Source organism: Cervus elaphus, chromosome 9, assembly GCF_910594005.1.
Source record: "Cervus elaphus chromosome 9, mCerEla1.1, whole genome shotgun sequence".
NCBI lineage: Eukaryota > Metazoa > Chordata > Mammalia > Artiodactyla > Cervidae > Cervus > Cervus elaphus.
The window spans coordinates 18,157,869-18,173,468 of record NC_057823.1 but is presented as its reverse complement, the minus strand read 5'-3'; the positions used below and the strand labels follow the sequence as shown (position 1 = coordinate 18,173,468).

At 50.4% G+C, this 15,600-nt stretch overlaps 1 protein-coding gene across 2 annotated transcripts in view; it reads right to left on the bottom strand.

The window, feature by feature from the left end:
- Nucleotides 1–695: 695 nt before the first annotated feature.
- LDLR (low density lipoprotein receptor) overlaps nt 696–15,600 on the bottom strand; it is a 32,140-nt gene continuing 17,235 nt past the window's right edge. The window contains exons 6-18 of one of the 2 annotated variants that reach the window (XM_043911573.1): nt 14,950–15,072; nt 13,261–13,380; nt 12,483–12,608; nt 11,457–11,628; nt 11,128–11,355; nt 9,103–9,221; nt 8,683–8,822; nt 8,152–8,293; nt 7,885–8,037; nt 7,276–7,395; nt 4,648–4,725; nt 3,101–3,258; nt 696–2,439 (exon numbers count right to left, since the gene is read on the bottom strand). In XM_043911573.1, the coding sequence (XP_043767508.1) occupies nt 2,404–2,439; nt 3,101–3,258; nt 4,648–4,725; nt 7,276–7,395; nt 7,885–8,037; nt 8,152–8,293; nt 8,683–8,822; nt 9,103–9,221; nt 11,128–11,355; nt 11,457–11,628; nt 12,483–12,608; nt 13,261–13,380; nt 14,950–15,072 (1,715 nt within the window). In that variant the 3' untranslated portion in view covers nt 696–2,403. The remainder of the gene's footprint in view (nt 2,440–3,100; nt 3,259–4,647; nt 4,726–7,275; nt 7,396–7,884; nt 8,038–8,151; nt 8,294–8,682; nt 8,823–9,102; nt 9,222–11,127; nt 11,356–11,456; nt 11,629–12,482; nt 12,609–13,260; nt 13,381–14,949; nt 15,073–15,600) is intronic. The other variant, XM_043911574.1, reaches the window with a different exon arrangement.

Genomic DNA, 15,600 nt, shown 5'->3' with positions numbered 1-15,600 from the left:
TTCCACCTGAAACTATTACAACATTGTTAATTACTCCCATATAAAATGTAAAAGTGAAAGTATTAGTCTCTCAGTTGTGTCCGACTCTTTGTGACCCCATGGACTGTAGCCCTTCAGGCTCCTGTCCATGGAATTCTCCAGGCAAGCGCACTAGAGTGGGTAGCCATTCCCTTCTCCAAGGGATCTTCCCGACCCAGCGATAGAACCTACACTGGAGACAGATTCTTAAAATAAAAAGTTTAAAATAAATTAAGGAAAATCCTTCCCTGACACCTCCCCCCCTCATATAAAAGAGCCTCTTGCCAGTCAGTTCTGTCTCATTATCTTTTTAAATATTCTTCTAGAATAATCTTTTAAAATAATTTTTTGTATCTGTTTCCTCTTCTGAAATGTCATCTCCTTGAGGGCATAGACTCTTCCTGCAGTGTCCCATACGCCTTGAACATCACCTGGCACACAACGGGTGCCCAGTGTTTGTTGAATGAGTGACTAAGCAGGAAATTTAGTAAAACTTCAATTCAGCACCTGCACAACTGCTCCCCAGCTGAGCACAATATCCCCTCAGAGGCTGCAGCCTGTGTTGACGCTGTAGGAAAATGTTCCCTTTCCAGATCCTTCTCCCGGGGCGGTGGGGGCGGGGAGGAGTCTTGTCCATCAGCAGATGGCGGGAGCCAGAGAAAGGCAGAAGAAAGCACTTCCGGTTTAGTCAAATACTTTATTTAAGAAATGTAATCGATCACAGTAAGGCATTCAGGCTATAAAAACATTCTATACAGTGGTTTAAAAAGCGACACCCATCCTCAAAAAGCAACCCATATATACAACACAGAACCTGATTCTCTTGAAGAGGGCTGTGCGCAGCACGCTCGAATAAGCTTTGTACAGAAAGACAAGGCATCTTTGCAGCAACCAGGACTTGCAAAAATAAATAGATCTTTCTTTTATATATACACACACGTAAGTGAGAAATGTTTCAACAAATATACAAAGTGCAAACATAACAAAAGGCCCCCACTGTCTGCTCGGCGGTGGTGGGGGTGTTATTTACATGCTTCAGAAAGAGAAAAGGTGTTCACAGTCTCTGGCAGGGGTGCCGTGTTCTGTGGTTGTACAGACGTTTCCACGGGAGGTTGCCCCCATCCGACCCCCACCCCCCCAGTGGTCATAAATATCATATGTGTGGCAATTTCAGAAAGCATCCTTATTTAATGAATCCCATGAAATTCCCAAGCCCAGAGCACATCTTATAGAGCAGACCTGCCATGCATGTTTCAGACGGACACTGGCCAACCATGACCAGCTTGTAGGGGATATGAATGGCTCAGCGGCCTCTGCCTAGAAGTGGAAACAGTAGGCAGATCGTCTAGTCGTAATCTTGGCTTTGAAGTCGTGATTGAACCACCACACACACGTCTCCCTACATGCTAGAAGAGGGGCCAAGTCTGGGAGAAGGGCCAGGTCGGTACCAATCATCAACCTGGACTCTGCAGCCAGAAGGGAACCAGAATGGAAAGTAGTGCAAAATAATAATAGAACATCGACTTTACACAGTGTACGACCCTGAACTGAAAAAGTGCAAGGGGTAGGGCTGGGGTCCAGACACCCACTCCAGGACAGAGGGATACAGTTAGAGGTGAGAGCTGCTCATCTTCACGCACAAAGCGGGTCTCAGGCACTTAATACATGTATGTTAAGGGCGACTGGTGGCTTGCATTTGTTTTCTCTGGGGATGATCGGGGTTTTGGTGAATGAATAGGGTTCAGTGGGTGTCACTCCTGGGAAGTTGGACCCAGGGTCCCCTCCTGGCTTAAGTGGAGGACAAACCCGGCTTGGAAAACCCTAGTTTGATCCTGACCAGGGGGTGGCAGACCAACTCTGGCCATCCCGCAGGCTCGCCTGGCAGAGGTAAACACGTTCAGTCCTGAGTGTGGGGCCTGGGCTAGAGGGTGGATGGCGGCAGCAGCCACCTGGGACCCTGTGGGTAGCACCTGCTCTCGTGCGTTCAAAGCCACTAGCTTTCCGACTCCATGTCCCTCCGTCATTCCCTCCGGAGAGGAGCGTGTCTAGAAGGAGAGCAGCTCAGAGATTCCCGGAGAGGACAGATCCCCCAGCTAGTCTGCCTTTCTCCTTCACGTGTAAAGAAAGGAAGAAAAAAAAAGAAACCCAACTGCCTCCTGTGGGCGCCGTCTGAAGCCTGTTCTGCCTCCCAGAAAAATAAATATATAAAACAAAGCTCTGGCAGACAGGCAAACGGCGCCTGGGCTGCAGTCACCAGCAGTGCTTTGGGTGCGGAGGTCTCAGGAAGGGTTGGGGGCAGGTCAAGGGTCGGGGGAGAAAGTGTTCTTTCTGCCTTTGAGTGACTGGCGGCAGGTTCCGGGGAGGGACAGGACTCGAGGCAGCAGCTCACGCCACGTCATCCTCCAGGCTGACTATCTGTCTCTGTCAACAAAACAGTAAACGCCGGAAACGATCAGTCCAACATCCCGTAAACATGGCCACAAGCCACCCACGCCTGACTCTTTCCTGGTCCCCCAGGCCACCCCCCTCATCTACCGCTGGACCCGCACAAAGGCCTCCACCCTCGTCTCCCGGCTCTGAACTTGGCCCAGGCCTGTTCCTCACACAACCACCAGGGGCGCCCGTGAGCACCTGAGTCTGATCAGGTGGCTCCGTGGCGCCCATCTCACGGCCAGCAACGATGCTCCCACAGACCCACAGCCTCCTGCTCCATCTGCCCCTTCCCTTCTCACTCTACGCGCCTCAAACACACAGGCAGGGTTCAGCCACAGGGCCTTTGCACAGGTGGCGCCTGCTGCACTCCGTACACTCCCTACTCAAGAAAGCCTCCCGGGCCACCTTATCCGAAGTCGCCTCCCCTCCCCCCCAGACCCCCCACAAAAATACTCAGGCCCCCTTCCGGCTTTCACCCTTGGACCTATGTTCCCTTGGCTTATCCCCTGGCCCTGCCGCCCCCCTCCTCCCCACCCCATGACCCCCACTCTGTGAGATCGTACGCTCTCGAGGAGGGCCTGGCCTTTAGGAGGCATGAGGAACACTCAGACACCCGGCTGCCGGCAAGGTCCCCAGCGGGGCGGCTCACCGAGGGGTAGGTGTAGCCGTCCTGGCTGCGGCAGATGTGGACCTCGTCCTCTGTGGTCTTCTGGTACACAGGGTTGTCAAAGTTGATGCTGTTGATGCTCTTGAGCCGCCAATTCTTCCAGAGGAGGAAGGTCCCGAAGGCCAGGAGGATGAGCAGTGCTGCGGGGAGAGGGGAGGGGGGCCGCCTTCAAACACCAGGCCCTTTCACGGGGAAATGTTTTTGTTCCCAATTTATTATTTGTATTTTTCCAATTTTCCTAATACTTGGGACTTGTCTGGTGGGCCAGCAGTTAAGACCCACTGCAGGGGAAGTGGGTTCGAACCCTAGTTGGGGAACTAAGATCTTCCCAAATGCCCTGCAAAACATTAAAAAAAAAAAAATACTTTCCCAGTGTAAAAAAAAAAAAAAAAAAATCCATCAGTGAGTATAACAAATCTCTAGCTTGAAGACCACTGTGACTGCCTCACACCCCCCAAATACCCAACAATTGTTGGGTATATAGTAGGCTCGCATTATGGAGCACTGGGTCAGGGGCTGCCCGTCTCTTGAGACCAAAGATTCAAGACACATTCCCAGTGGCCGGGGAGGTCACTGGTGGAATTTTTCCACCTGCTTCTACATTTGATGACAAGAAGGCTGTTGTCAATTTTTCCATGTTTCTTGTGTATTAGTCACACATCAGTTACTTTGTTTTCACAAATGGGATTGTTCTCAACATTTGGGGCCACCGTGGCACACTCTGCTTCTGCGTGAATGCGGATAATGAGGGATCCCTCTTTGCATCATTGATGGTGGTGGGTCTTGGGGTGCTGTTTCCTGTCCCCTCCCTGCCTCCTCTCCTGGGATCCAAGCAACAGCCAGGGGCTCACACAGCCTAGGTTTGTAAAAGATCCTGGCTGGTGCCCAGAGGGCGGGAAGATGCCAGGTGGGCATTACCCTGAGGCAGCCTCACCCTGAGGTGAGGGCCTCCCCAGGCAAGTGTATCAACCCATAGCCGAACAACTGGTGGGACTTAGATCTCTGGTCTCTGTGAAGGGACACCTTGAAAGGATTTTTTTTTCCAAAAAGGGAAAGTGGGTATGATGCAAACCAAGCCATGATTGACAGGTGAGGGCAGAAAAGCAGAAATCTCCAAACTGCCCCCTGAAACAGAACAACTCATCAGGAGGTACCCCTGCTGGTGCCTTCTCTTGCTTTGGGTGTTGGTGAAAGTACCCGTCAATCACACCGGGAACCCTGGCCCAGTCCCCCTTCCCCCCACGTGACATCTCAGATGTCCCACTCTGCTGTCAGCTCCAAGGGGGCAAATGTTTGTTTCTCTCTGGGCTCTGTCCCCAGTGCTCAGAAGTGGCCTTGGTATACAGTAGTCGCTCAACTATATTTGTTTAGTGAATGAAGCTAGGAAGGGGGTTGCTCAGTGATAAATAGGACAGACACACAATGGGCCACCCCAGTACTGGGGGAAAGGTGGGCCAGAAAGGCTTGCCGGGAACAGAAGTCATTTTGCAGGAAGCAAAGAACCAGGGGAGGACTGGCCACAGGCTTACCGATGGGGAGGACGATGTATAGGGCACCCACGCTCCCGGGCTTCTCCGTGTCCGCTCGGCCGGCAACGTCACCCAGGGCTGTGGGAGAGAAGAGAGAAAGTGAGGCCCAGATCCAGCGTGACAGGGTGGGAAAACACAGCAGGTGTATGATGTCAATATGTAGAGGAAAACACCTGACATTTCTCAGTGTCTTCAAACGTCCAAAGGAACTTGGAGTATCTCCCAGGCTTGAGAGGTGCCAGGCTGGCTTCTGTCCAGGCCTCGCTTGTGGGCAATTGGGATTATGGCCCGAATTTAAGAGAGTCCTTTAGGCTCGCGTTATGAGGCACTAGGGAAGGGGGATGCCGGTCTCTGAGACCAAAAATTGTGGATACATTCCCAGTGGCTGGAGAGGTCACTGATGGAATTTTTCAACCTGCTTCTGCATTTGATGTTGTTGTTGTTTAGTCACTAAGTCGTGTCCCCCAGGTTCCTCCGCCCATGGGATTTCCAGGCAAAAATACTGCAGTGGGTTACCATTTCCTTCTCCAGAGGATCTTCCCAACCAGGGATAGAACTCACATCTCCTGCATCGGCAGGTGAGCCCCCTGGGAAGTCCCTGCATTTGATGACAAGGAGCCTATTCTGGATGAGGGCAGGGGTCACCTTCTGTCCCCGTAATTCTCAGCAATTTCAGTGCTTAGGTTGCCTCGCACCAAAGACCCATAGTCCTGTGCCAGCTGGCCCCAGCTGATAAATATTTGGGGGAGGGACTTCCCTGGTGGGCCAGTGGGGAGTGTGGGTTTGATCCTTGGTTGGGAAGCTAAGATCCCACATGCCTCTCCACCAAGAAACCAAAACATGAAACAGAAGCAATATTGCAAGAAATTCAATAAAGACTTCAAAAAAAAAAAATGGTCCACATCAAAAAAAAACTAACAAAAAAAGAGATACTGGAGGTGACATCGTTATATAATCACATGTGTACACCTGGGCCAGACAACGTGAGGGCCTGTGTGAGTGAAAATATAAAGGCCTCCAAACAGGCCAATGCGCTGGGAAGACCACATAAGCCACATCCGAGCCACACAATAAGCCAGTGAGCAGTAATGACCATCACCAGTTATATTCAAATCCCTCCTGGGTTTTAATCCTACCAGCTGTCATACATGCTGTGAACAGAGTTTGTATCCAGTTTTACATTTGCGCTTATTTAAGAAACCTGATGCTGGGAGGGATTGGGGGCAGGAGGAGAAGGGGACGACAGAGGATGAGATGGCTGGATGGCATCACCGACTTGATGGGCATGAGTTTGAGTAAACTCCGGGAGTTGGTGATGGACAGGGAGGCCTGGCATGCTGCAATTCATGGGGTCGCAAAGAGTCGGACATGACTGAGCGACTGAACTGAACTGAAGAAACCTCACCACAAAAATAACTTAGGGCAGTAGCAGCAGTGTCCTTGAGAAATTTTTTTTTAAAAGAGCTCCTTTGCCAAATTCGAGAAGCCCCAGATGGGCCCGTCTGTGAAATGGTATTTCAAGCGGTGGCACTTCAATCGAAAACGGTTCTGGGCCTCTCTCTACCATACAGTTCCTGTTGTACCCCCTTTATGGTGGAACAAAGGATTCAGCTACTTTGAAGGGGGGAAAAAAATGTCTGAAACTTGCTAATGTGCTTTTTTCTGTTTTTCCTGGCCAGAAAAGCCTGTGCTGTTTCCGGACTGCTCAAAAACAGGGTCGGGCGCCCTCTGCTGGACAAAGAAGTGAACGGCAGGTCTCCAATCAATCAAGCTGGGAAAGTGGTAAAGTAAGACCTTGAGGGCAGGCTGAGAAGGGAACTGGGGACTCTGCCTCAGTCAGAAAATTTAAACGGATCCCCCCCCAAACTCAGTAAACCAGTAACATTATAATGCAGTTTTAAAAAAATCAAAATTAATGCCAATGGGAACTCCCTGGCTGATGGTCCAATGGTTAGGATTCCACCCTCATTGCTGAGGGTCTGGCTTCAATCCCTGGTTGGGGAACTAAGATCTCACAAGCCACGTGGCATGGCCAAGGAAAAAAAGAAAAAGAAAAGAAAAGAAAAATTAATGCCAATATCTCATGAAGAACAAAAGAGCAAAATTTTTAGGAAAACAGGATCTGATGATACACTTTGCAAAACCTGCCTCATTGGGACCAAGCAAACTTTATTTATCAGGACTGTCCCCACAGGCCACAATTTGATTATTTGGCTTAAAAATAATAATGCATTAGAAATAAGTTGATTTTTAAAGTGTAAAAGAAAAACTAAAAACTGGAAAAAAAATTTCATTAAAATATTATCTGAGTCCTGGATTTTTTGGTGCCCCCTTTAGGCACTACCCCAGGGAGTGAGCGCCTGACCTGCCTCACACTAGTCCTGGCCTTGCTGGGCAGACATCTGAAACTTCAGGTTCTTCCCACGCTCATGTGATCCCCACTTTCCCAGGGAGGTGGGCAGGCATTGTTATTAGCTCCAGGTAGGGAAACTGAGGCTTCAGACAGGCACAGGCCATGCCAGAGACAGTCAGCAAAAGAACCAAGACTAAATCCACTGTCTCTTCACAGAGATGCTGGTTATCAATGACCTGGGGCAGGGAGCGGGGGTAGGTGGCCGCAGCCTTTACCTTGTTGGGAGATTGTCACTGACTCGGCTGTGGTGAGCTCAGGGCTGGCTGTGCGCTTCGGCCCCACAGCTGTTGAGCTGCCCATGGAGGGTCCTCGGGTGGTCACTGCAGACTCAGACTCTGAAAGAAGAAACATTTCCTGAGTGTCCTGTGGCCTGAGCGCCAATGGTAGTTGTGCTGCTGTTGAAAACAGGTAGGAAGCAAGTGCCATGGGCCACAAAGAAATAACTGAAGACAAATGCAGTGAAAATACAAACCCACTAGTGTCTGTGTTATTATATTACACGTTGTCTTTCAAAAGGAAGATTCGTAAGTGTTACAGACACACTGACCCCCAATAGGGACTTTCTCTGAGGATGCGGAGACTGAAAAAGGGGCCGTATTCTCCCTTAATGTCTGCAACTAAAATCAGGGCCTCCCCACCAAAGAGGGCTGGGAAAGAGAGAACTGGACCTGAGTCCATCTCCCTGCTAGTACCCGGTGCTGATGTACCCAGCATTTGAGAAAGGCCTTACAACAGCCTCCAGGGGCCTTGCTCTCCCATTTGACAGATGAGCAAAGAAGGGCTGCAGGGCCGACCCTCAAGGGTGGCAGAAGGCCGAGCCCCACCTCTGAGGCAGCTTCTCATGTCCTTGGCCAGCAGCATGCCGTCGGGGCAGGCACAGGTGAACTTGGGTGAGCGGGGGTTGATCTGTGGGGCCGGCAGACACAGGTACTGGCAGCCACCATTGCGGAGGGCCGTCCTCTCACACCAGTTCACCCCTGCGGCGGGAAAAGGCAGGGAGGCAGGACGAGAATGAGGTCAGAAAAATTCTGGAACATTCCAGAGCACAGGCAGAGAAGTGGAGGTAGTGGGGGAGGCCACCCCATCTTTACCTCTCGGCTGCGTGAGGTTGTGGAAGAGGACAATGTCCTCCGGAGATAACAGGTTTTCTGCCATCAGATTGATGTCTGAGCCTGTGAGGCGGTTGGCACTAAAAATGGCTTCGTTGATAATATCGGTCCAAAATACTTTATCCTACAGGGATATAAGGAAAATGACATATCCCATCAACCATAGGGGACATGACCACTGGTTCCACACCCCTCCAAATGGGTCCACGGGGGTGGGGGTGGCAAGGAGAAGTCACAGGCGATCCTGGGGGCTTTAGGACTTGGGCATCCTGCTCCCCGAAGGAGGAAGGGCCCCACCCCGGGGACCCAGCACCGGGGAAAATCATCGGATCCCCCCAGCTCCTGCCCCAACTTGCAAGCCTGAACTGGATGCAGGTGTCAGGGGAAGAGAACTGAGTTTGGGGTTATAAACTCTCAACAGAGCCCCCTGGCCATCTCTCTCTTCCAGAGCCTTTTTTCTTTAAAAATTTCTTAATTTTAAAAAAGGAGTGATTGTGTGCCCCCAGCCCCCACCTCAAAGATGGCCAAGGAGAAAGGGTGCGCCAGCTTCTTCTTGTCCTCCAGCACAGTCCTCCGGTTGCCCCCGTTGACGTCGATGCTGGAGATGGAGTGCAATTTGGAGTCGACCCAGTAGAGGCGGCCGCCAGAAAGATCTAGAACCCACAGTGGGGGCAAGGAGAGGTCACAGGTGATGTCCGAGCCTTGGGGCTTGGGCATCCCGCTTCTCTCAGGAGGGAACCAACCCCCCACCCAACTGGACCGAGTGCCTGAGAAAGCCATTCAGATCCACACCCCCCTCCCACCCGAACCTCATGCAGGTGTGGTGTGGGGAGAAGGGAGCTGAGTTTCCGGTGCTACACTCTCATGGAGCCCCCTCGCCATCTCTCCTCCAGACCCTGCCTGACCCCAAGGACTACTGTGCCCCCACTGTACCCAGCGTGATGCCATTGGGCCACTGGATGTCCTCGGTCACCAGCGAATAAACGTCCACGCCATTGAGGCCCCCCTTCTTGATCTCGGCAGGGGTGCCCCAGTCGGTCCAATACATGAAGCTAGGGGGGCAGCAGGAAGGACAGAAAGGACGACGTCAGGGAGCGAAGCTGTAACCACCCAGAAGAGCAGCTCTCCCCCCGGCATCAGCCAGGCCAGGACCGCCCCCTGCGCCCCCCTGCAGTCCCTACTGGGAGAAGCCCTGGATGGGTTCTTTCTGGTCCCCTAACTTAACCTTGCTGCTCCCTGGCGGCTCAGACAGTAAAGAATCTGCCTGCAGTGCAGGAGACCTGGGTTCGATCCATGGGTGGGGAAGATCCCCTGGAGAGGGAAATGGCAACCCACTCCAGTATTCTTGCTTGGAGAATACCATAGTCAGGAGCCTGGCAGGCTACAGTCCAGAGGGTCGTAGAGTCGGACTCAACTTAATAACTAAACCCCACCAACCTTGCCGGTTCCAGGGCCTGCAACCTGGTGAGACCCGGCAAGATTCAGGGACCTTTGAGAACAAAGGAAGATTTTCATTCCAGTGTTGGGACTGGGGCCCTGGAATCTGCTCTCTGAGCCTAAGGGTTTTTATACATTTGTTTTGGTAATTTTTTTGGTTTTCTAAATATACACACACATATATATACAAAGAGATTTTTTTAAATTGTGGTGTTAATAAAATATACATAAAATTTACTGTTTAAACATTTTTTAAAGTACGAATTTATTTATTTATTCTTATTATTTTTTTTCAGGCTGTGCGGCATGTGGGGTCTAAGTTCTCTGAATAGGGATTGAACCCATGCCCCTTGCATTGGGAGCACAGAGTACCAACACTGGACCACCAGGTTAAGTGTTTGTTATCCTGCAGATAAATTGCAAGGACTCAAGTTCAAAGGCATTCAAAGTTATTCATGGCTACTTTGTATGAGGCAGGGGAGAAAAACTTAAATTTCCATGTGCTGGAGAGGAATTTAAATAAATCACAGCCCATGAGGCCAAAGGAAAGAAAACTCATAGACCACATGGAAGAGCCAGGTGGGTGGTGCCTGCTATTTAGGGGGAGAAATATAAGAGCAGAGCAAGTGATACAAGTCTAAGTGGAGTGTGTGTCTGGGAGGGTCTCTCTCTCCTGGCATCTGGACAGACCAGATGACCCTGCACCAAATGAGGGCATTAGTCTTGTTGGGCCTGCTGGGCCCACCTTCATCCCAGGGTCCCTCCAATCTGAGCCGTGGACACCATGCTAGGACAGCCAAGTGTGGCTTCGCCAACGTTTTTTCTCTGAGGCCCATTGCTCCCTCTCCTCCAGTGACTGCAGCCAGAACAAGCTGCCCATTCTGTCTTGTGCCACAGGGTGGAGACCTTCACTTCGTTTGCAAAAATTGTCGTTTGGCTAATGCTGGCCTTAAGTGTGTATGTGTTTTTTATTTTAACTGTTCAGTATTTCTTAAGGACATTGTCTTTCTTGTTTTCATGGAACTGGGCTATGTGTTCACTTGCGAGAGGTCTTGGGGATGTAGCGAACGGTCTACATCCCCCACCCTGTGCAAAGTTCAGATGATAAAATTCCCACCATAACGGAGCCCCTCCCACTGAGAGTGCAGGGGACGTGGGAAGACCCCACATGCTTCTGAGTTAACTAAGCCCATGTGCCACAACTACTGAGCCTGAGCTCCAGAGCCCAGGAACTGCAACTACTGAAGCCCACACGCTCTGTGCTTCAAAACAAGAGAAATCGCCACAGTGAGAAGCCTGTGCACAACTAGAGAAAGCCTGTGCAAAACAATGAAGAGCTGAGGCATCCGAAAATAAATAAATACATTAAGAAAAATCTGTGCCCTCCCCCTGCAAAAAAAACCCCACAAACAGACAAAAAGCTAATCTGGTCTGGTCTGGTCATCTGGTCTACCTAAGCCCAAACCTCCCCCCATCCGGAGCTCTAATCCATTTATGAACCCCACCCCTAGGAATACCCACCCGTGGACAGGATCCACCACAATGGCCCGTGGCTTGGAGCCTTCCTCCTGGAAAAGCGTCTTCCTCTTCACGCCTTTGGTGTCAGCCACGGAGACGGTGCCCAGGATAGAGTCGGTCCAATAGATGTTGCTGTGGATCCAGTCCACCGCCAGCCCGTCGGGGGCCTGGAGATCCTCGCCAATGACGGTGTCGTAGGAGGAGAAGCCGGGGGCTCCGTCGATCTGGGCACTGAGGGGAGAGGAGAAGGAAGAGGGGAGTGTCAGCTCCGGGGGCCCTCTGTCCACTCAGGGACTGGGGCTGCATGTGGCTGGGGGAGCAGGCAGGCTCACCTGTAGATCTTCCTCTGGGACAGGTCAGACCAGTAGATCCTGTTACTGGCCACCTCCGTGTCCAGGGCGACCACATTCTTAAGGTTGGGGATAAGGCTGGTGTACTCACTTCGGTCCAGAGTCATCTTCCTCACTTCGTGGCGGTTGGTGAAGAAGAGGTAGGCGATGGTACCTGGGGAGCGGGGAAGGAGAGGGTTCAGGGGAGTGGAAGGGACTCCGGCCTCCAGAAACATGGGATCCCTTGATTTAGGTGCTTCTAAGAATCACTGCATGGTTGCAGTTCTAACCTAAACTTCAGGTAGAAGAAATTAATGATGTCTATTTGTTTCATTGCATGCTAAATTGATTTAGTCCTCTTTTCAACCCCATGGACTGTAGACTGCCATGTTCCTCGGTCCACAGGATTCTCCAGGCAAGCATACTGGACTGCATTGCCATTTACTTCTCCAAGGGAACTTCCCCACCCAGGGATCAAACCCGCATCTCTTACATCTCCTGCATTGGCAGGCAGGTTCTTTACCACTAGTGCCACCTATTTTATTTCATTATGAGGTATTATATTTTGGTCTCTTTTCAGTGGATTTGCTTTTTTTCCCCTTCTCTCTCTTTTTTTTGGCCATGCCACTTGCAGGATCCTAGTTATTGGACCAGGGATCAAACTAAAGCCCCCTGCATTGGAAGCACAGAGTCTTAACCACTGGATCACCAGGAAAGTCCTGGACTTACTTTTTTTGGAATAAATTCCTTTTGCTGGGGCGGGTATAGGCTGTCTGGCTGATGGCTTCCCATCTCTTGTCCCCTGAGCCCCCTTCAAGATCAGAAGCTGCAAAGCATCCCTGGTGGGATTGATCTGCATCTTCAGAGAAGCCAAATGAGCGTGGGCAGTCACCTAGCCTGACCGCTAACTGGGCTGTGTGTTCACTTGCCAGATGTCTCAGAAGCAAACGGTCTACCCCCGGGTGCAAAGTTTGGATGATGAAATTTCCACCACGTGGGCTACCCCTCATGCCACCTCCCTGCACTTACCCGCAGCCTTGCAGGCCTTGGTGAGGGGCTCCAGCTGGAAGCCCTCTTCACACTCACATTTGTAGCTGCCCTCGAGGTTCACACAGAGCTGGCTGCAGGTGTCAGGGCTCTGACACTCATCGATATCTGAGAGTTGGGACACAGAGAGAACTTGGGCATCTTCCCAGCAGGGCGCAGACGGAGCCATGGGCTCTGACCAAGAGCCACGCCTCCCTGTGGCAAATGGCAGACAACCCATCCCCTCTCGGGAAAACCTTCAGGACAGGAGGCTCTGACCAACTTTTTTTTTTTTTAATTTTATTTATTTATTTGGCTGCACCGGGTCTTAGTTGCAGCACGTGGAGTCTTTAATTGGGGCATATGAACTCTTAATTGCAGCATGTGGGATCTAGTTCCTTGACCAGGGATCGAACCCAGGCCCCCTGTTTTGGGAGTGTGAAGTCTGAGCCGCTGAAAGTCCCTGATCAAGGAAATCTTGAAAATGGCCAAGCATCATCTCTAACAGTGACCACAATCTCACCATTTACTTCAGGGCACAGTCAACTGGGCAAAGTTGCATCAGCTGAGATTTCTTTCTTAATTATTAATCCCCAAAGGCCAAAAGCAAGTGCTCCCCAAGGGCCAAGCTGGCGACAGCTGGCTCAAGCACCTGGCCTCCTACCAGCCCTGTGAGGAGGAAATGGCACCTGCACCCACTTCACAGATGGGAAAACTGAGGCTGAGGCTTTGACCCCCCTGCCTCTTCTTCCAAGGAAAGGGCCAGGGGCTTGGGAATCACCTTCGCATCTGTGCTTGTCCACTAGCTGGAAGCCTTCAGGACACAGGCACTCGTAGCCGATCTTGAGGTCATTGCAGATGTGAGAGCAGCCGCCTTTGTTGTCCAGACACTCGTTGGTCCCTGTGCCAGATGCGGGCGGGGCACCGGTCACACTCTGGCCTCCAGCCACCCCTGCACTATTTCTCCCTCATCATAACCAACGCAATGACCGCATGGCTGGTGAAGTTACCAGGACTCCTAAGACGTCTTAGAGCCACCGTCACATGTGACACCATGAATGAACCATGCAGTTGTTGTCGATGTTTAGTCGCTAAGTTTTGTCCCACTCTTTGCGACCCCATAGACTGTAGCCCACCAGGCCCCTCTGTCCATGGGATTTCCCAGGCAAGAATACTGGGGTAGGTTGCCATTTCCTCCTCCAGGGGATCTTCCCAACCCAGGGATCGAACCTGAGTCTCCTGCAACGGCAAATGGCCACTTTACCACTGACTGAGCCACTAGGGAAGCCCTATGAGGGTGTTACAGTGAGTGAAATAAGCCAGGTACGGAAGGACAAACACTGCACTATTCCACGTGAGGCCCCTAATGGGGTCATATTTATAGAGAGAGAAAGTAGGAGGGTGGGTGCAGAGGTTGGGGGAGGGGGAGTTAGTGTTCAGTGGGGACAGAGACTCAGTTCTGCAAGATGAAATAGTTCTGGAGATGGATGGTGGTGAATGAACACTGTGAATGTACTTAAAACATGCCTGAACTCTACACCTAAAAATGGTTAAAACCGTAAATTTTTGGGGTTTTTTTTTTACCATAATTAAAAATTTTTTTAATTATAAAAAATAAAAGCCACATATCACTTACTACAGTTACATGTATTAACTCACTTAATCCTCCCTACAGGAAATGGCAACCCACTTCAGCATTCTTGCCTGGAGAACTCCATGGACAGAGGAGCTTGTCCATGGGGTCGAAAAGAGTTGGACAGGACTGAGTGACTAACACACACAAAATCCTCCCTATGACCTTAAAAGGCAAGAGAATTATAGCTGGGGAAATCAAAGCATGGCCAGGTTGAGCAGTTTGTTTAAGATCACATGGCTTGACGCAAACCTAGGGCGCTGGGCTCCATAATCCATGCTCTTACCCTCTATACCAAGCATGGACCAAAGCCAGTCCCCAACCTGCTCTTTGACAGCTAAGAATGGTTTTTACATTTTAAAATAGTTGAAAATAAGAATCAAAAGCAAAATATTTCAAAAGTTCTATGAAATTTGAGTGTCTGTATCCGTAATAGAAGTTTCCTTGGAGTATGGCCCTTGGCATTCAAATGCACGTGTATGGGCTTGTGTGGGTGCTTCCCTGCTACAAAGGCCAAGTAGAAAAGCTGCGACAGAGACCCTATGGCTTGGAAAGTCCAAATCATGGGTCACAGTGTTGCTGAAAATACTTGTATCACCTGATCCCCAGCAGCCCTAGGATGTCTGGAAGTTACTGCCCCATCTTACAGATGGGAAAATTGAGGCTTAGAAGCCAATCCACTTATCCCCAGGCTCCCCCCACTATCATCTGTCCAGCCCAAGTCACAGCACTTGTGGGCTTGGGCAGGGCTGGCCCCTCAGAGCACCACAGCACCCACGTTTCAACGTGGTGGATCCCACCCTCAACACAACCAGGTGCCCACACCCCAGGGCTCACCACAGTCCTTGAGGGGCTCATCCGACCAGTCCCGGCAGTCCCTGACGGAGTTGCACACTTTGTCCAGGGAGATGCACTCACCGCTTTGGCACTTGAACTTGTTGGGCCCCTCACAAAGAGTCACTATGAGAACCACAGAGGAGGGTCAGGTGCTTCCAGGAGACAGGAGGTGGCTTAGTGCTTTTTATTAATATTATTTATGCAAGAATAGATACAGATGTATTTGGTGGTAAAACAGAATGGTTACTGATCATACATGAAGCCTCCACTCAGCTTAAGAATTAGAATATCACCAATAGCAGGTAAACTCTGGCCTGATGCCTGTTTGTTTAAATAAAAGTTTTATTAGTTTATATACTGTCAGCGGCAGACTTCATGCTATAATAGCAGAGTCAAGTAGATGTAATTGAGACTATGGCCTGCAGAGCTGAAAATTCTTACCCTCTGGCCCTGACCTAAACTATTATAGTAGTCTATGCCATCCCATTCTACTACCCCCAGAGGTAATGATAATCTTGAATTTTGATTACCATTTCTTTCTTTTTTCATTAATAGTTCTATCAAACATATATGAATGAACAATCTACTGTTGAATTTTGCTTGTTTTTGAGTCTTACTTAATAACTGTATCCAGTTAAATTTCTGCAATTT